The sequence below is a fragment of the Lactuca serriola genome, chromosome 1 (genome assembly GCF_051521515.1).
Source record: "Lactuca serriola cultivar US96UC23 chromosome 1, Lser_US96UC23_V15, whole genome shotgun sequence".
NCBI lineage: Eukaryota > Viridiplantae > Streptophyta > Magnoliopsida > Asterales > Asteraceae > Lactuca > Lactuca serriola.
In genome coordinates this window covers 66560774-66564481 of record NC_136408.1, presented here as the reverse complement: position 1 = coordinate 66564481, position 3708 = coordinate 66560774, and the positions used below count along the sequence as shown (strand labels likewise).

Here is a 3708-nt window from a genome sequence, read left to right as displayed (position 1 = left end):
TGGATTTTTATTCAGGAAGTTTTTAGTCTAAGATATGTAGATAATATTATGGGGGTTCTTCAATACCTTTCCGTGGATATAAAGATTGTCGAAAACAGAGTTGGAATGAAGAAGTTATGACCGTTTGAAGTTAGGAAGGTTTTGGGCTTAGTTTAGTATGCTGTGAGTACATGATGTACGGTGGGCGTACTAGGCATCCCTGGTAGCTTGGCATACCAGGAGTACGTTGGGCGTACACGATTAGAACCCAAACCCTATTTTCATGGTTTGAGCCCTACTTAAGCTCCTTAACTTCCCCAAACCCATTCCATTCTCAACCTCCACCTCTCTAACACCCTCCCTTGAAACCCTAACCCTAGTTTGAGCCTTGTAAGCAAAAGAAGGTGTTCTTGAGTGCTTTGGAGTGTTCTTGGTGCATCTTGGAGAAGAAGGAGCTTATTGGAGAAGTATTGGTTGCATTAGAGCTTGTAGATCCAGAATTTGTTCACCTTGATCTTTCTTCTAGATGTATAAAGCTTGAATCTTGATGATACATTTGTTAGATTTAGCTAGTTTTGGATGTTATGAACTTTTGGTCACATTAGTGCATAAAGTTTAGATCTGGAAAGTTTGTGACCTTGTTATGGATAAAGTTGGAAACTTTATCCATCTAAACATCATTTCGATTCAGATCTAAAGGTTGGAAACTTGGACTTAATCGATTAAGTAAGAAGGATGCACTTTTGGTCCCTTTGAAACTTAAATGACTAAATTTTGGTTGTTTGGACCATTTTAATGGATAAAGTTGGAAACTTTATCCATTATGGAGTTATTAGGAACCATAAAAATGTGATCTTGGTCCTTCCATCCCTTCCATGCAAGAGTTATGCTGTCTTAATGGATTAATAAGTTAGTTTTAGCTTTTGGACCTTTTCTAGCCATGGAAAGTCATAAAGGTGGAAAATTTATGACTTCATTCGATGTTTTGAGTCTAGATCTAAGCTCTAGACAAAAGGTCTTATGGGATAAAGTGCTTAATGAAATGTTGGGATCAGTCAGCGTACGCTGGGCGTACACAACCAATCTTGGGCTTTGACTTTTGTTGAATGTTGACTTTTTGACCAAGTTTGACTTTGGGTCAAACTTAAGGATTTTGGACTATTGATTAAGATTTTATATGGTTTTGGTGTTAGTGGATTCTTGGGTGTAAGCAATGCAAAAAAAAAGGATTGTATCGTAGTGTTTCAGAGTCATTCGATTCAGGTGAGTTTTCCTCACTTTCTTGTGGGCCGAAGGCATAAATGTCGGCCCATTAGTCTATGTATCTTGGTTTAGAGGATGTGGCTATGCTGTAGTGATCTGTTAGATCTGTGTCCAGGTTTATTGGATGTTGTTATGTGGTAGTGATTTGTAGATCTGCCTCTTTGTCTGTTGACTTGTTATATGATTGTCTGTTGCTAGATATATGTTATTTTTTATGTATATATCGACATGGTATGGTGGGGTTGAGACTATACAACTTTGTGCTGTCAGTCAATAGACCGATGCATTCCAACCATAAGGTTGTGGGCGAGGGGTAATCCAACCAGGAGGTTATGGACCTATTATATATTGGGCAAGCCAACCGAAAGGTTGTGGGCCGAGGCATTCCAACCATAAGGTTGTGGGCCAGAGATAATCCAATCAGGAGCTTGTGGACTCCGATATCTGTTTGGTTATATATTTGTGTGGTGGTGTACTTTGGAGGAACTTACTAAGTTTCGTGCTTATAGTTGTATGTTATGGTTTCAGGTTCTTCAGATGATTGTGGCAAGACGAAGACGTGGTCGTGCACATCCTTCGGATTTTATGTTATTTAGATTTTGGGATACTCTGATTATTGACTACCATTTTTGAAACAATGTTTTGTAAACAATTATTGTCATTGACTTAATTTTGAAAAATAAAAATTTTACTATAATTTTTAGGATGTTTCACGAAACTTCTTCTTTTATACGATTGACTTAATTTTGTGTTTTTAGTACATTATTTACCTTCTTTTGCCATTGCAGTGGCGGACCTATGTGGAGAATTGGGGGTCCCGGGCCACTGCTTAACTTCCGGCTCGTAGTGCAATTTTTTTTTTTGTTTTTTTTTTTTTTTCCTATTAGATGCATCCGCTAGAAGTATGATACTAAAATAGTCTGCGTCCGTGCCATTGCCTATGTTTTTTCGTCTTTATCACACCCTTGCTTTATTCATCGTTATGGGCCCATGTGTCATATGCTAGATGTCATCTGTAGAAGAAGTCTCTATCCCCGTCGATGGAAGTACATTTGTCTTTATTCCTATTTGATTTTGGGTATCGTTGTTGCTATATTTTCTTGGTATACCATGCATTTCAGTTATCGGGAAGAATGGTGTCATATCTATATAGTTCATTTTAAAGCATGTCCCATCTATTTTCTCCAACGTTAACAATTTCAGTAACATTTTATTATAATTGGAGGCCTAAATATCGTGAGAACCCAAAGGAAAATCTGCATAGAGAGGAAAATCAAGTTTCTATAATTACTATGAACTCAAAAAAAAGTTTGATATTCTAATGCTTGGTTTTTGGATTCAAAAACAAACGTGGGAAAATTTAAATTAGTTATAACTTCTTGAATCTGTTTTTAGTTCTTCGCAGGGTTGTACTTGCTACATAAAAAGTTGTACTTTATCATTGTTGGAACAAAAAGACAGGTTTCATTTCTTGCATTCAAGTTCATTGTTATAGCTAGTCGCATACAATATTTAGTTATATATCTCTTTACATGAATATATATAATGATTATAATCTTGCATAAATTCCAATTTCTTAGACTCAACGAAAGTCAAAGGCACAGAGGGATCCTTCGATCCTGTGGGGACATGGCACATTGAACTACGCTGAGGAACATGTCCTCATCACATGGAATAGTGAGTCTGGACTCAGTACTGAAGTCGTATTCTTCACGAGCTTGATCCAACAAAGCGCTGAAGAGAGGGTGTTTCAGTAATTTCACCTTGATCACAAACCTCCTCTGGTTTTTTCCCACGTACACCACCAAATGACCCTTTGGGACATCTCTTGGAATCGAAGCTTCTTCCTCTTCACGCATGGATGATGAAGCCCAATTAAGTGCCCATTGACAACACTTGTCACAGTTTGTAGATGAAGGAATAACTCCTCCATCATTCATCTTTTTCCACTTTTTAGTCAACGATTTCAAAGCTTTCCCTCTCATCATATTTATAATGTATATATATGTATGTGTGTAGTATGGATATAGGCCTCTGTGTGTGTGAGTAAAGCTGTGTTGCTGGTATGGAGATGGGTAGATTATATATAGTGTTGAGGTTGAATATCTCTGAGCATAGAGCTTATTCGAGCATTAAATGCGGGATCACACACACATACGTATATATATATATATATATATATATATATATATATATATATATATATATATATATATATATATATATATATATATATATATATATATAGAGAGAGAGAGAGAGAGAGAGAGAGAGAGAGAGAGAGAGAGAGAGAGAGAGAGAGAGAGAGAGAGAGATGGGTAGCTCGAAGAGGATAAAGGGAGAAGAGTTGATAGTTGGAGGTTTATGTGGTTATGATCTTTTGCTGCAATGCTGTACTTTGAATTTGCATTCATGGGGGCTTTTATTTTTATTTTATTGATATATAGCGATACGAATTTGTACGAA

At 36.7% G+C, this 3708-nt stretch overlaps 1 protein-coding gene across 1 annotated transcript; it reads right to left on the bottom strand.

Annotated features, from left to right (window-relative positions):
• Positions 1 to 2659: 2659 nt before the first annotated feature.
• LOC145069129 (auxin-induced protein 15A-like) lies at positions 2660 to 3386 on the bottom strand. The gene has a single exon (XM_079016102.1). The coding sequence runs from the start codon at positions 3228 to 3230 to the stop codon at positions 2835 to 2837; it is 396 nt and encodes a 131-aa protein (XP_078872228.1). The 5' UTR covers positions 3231 to 3386; the 3' UTR covers positions 2660 to 2834.
• Between the last annotated feature and the right edge of the window lie 322 nt (positions 3387 to 3708).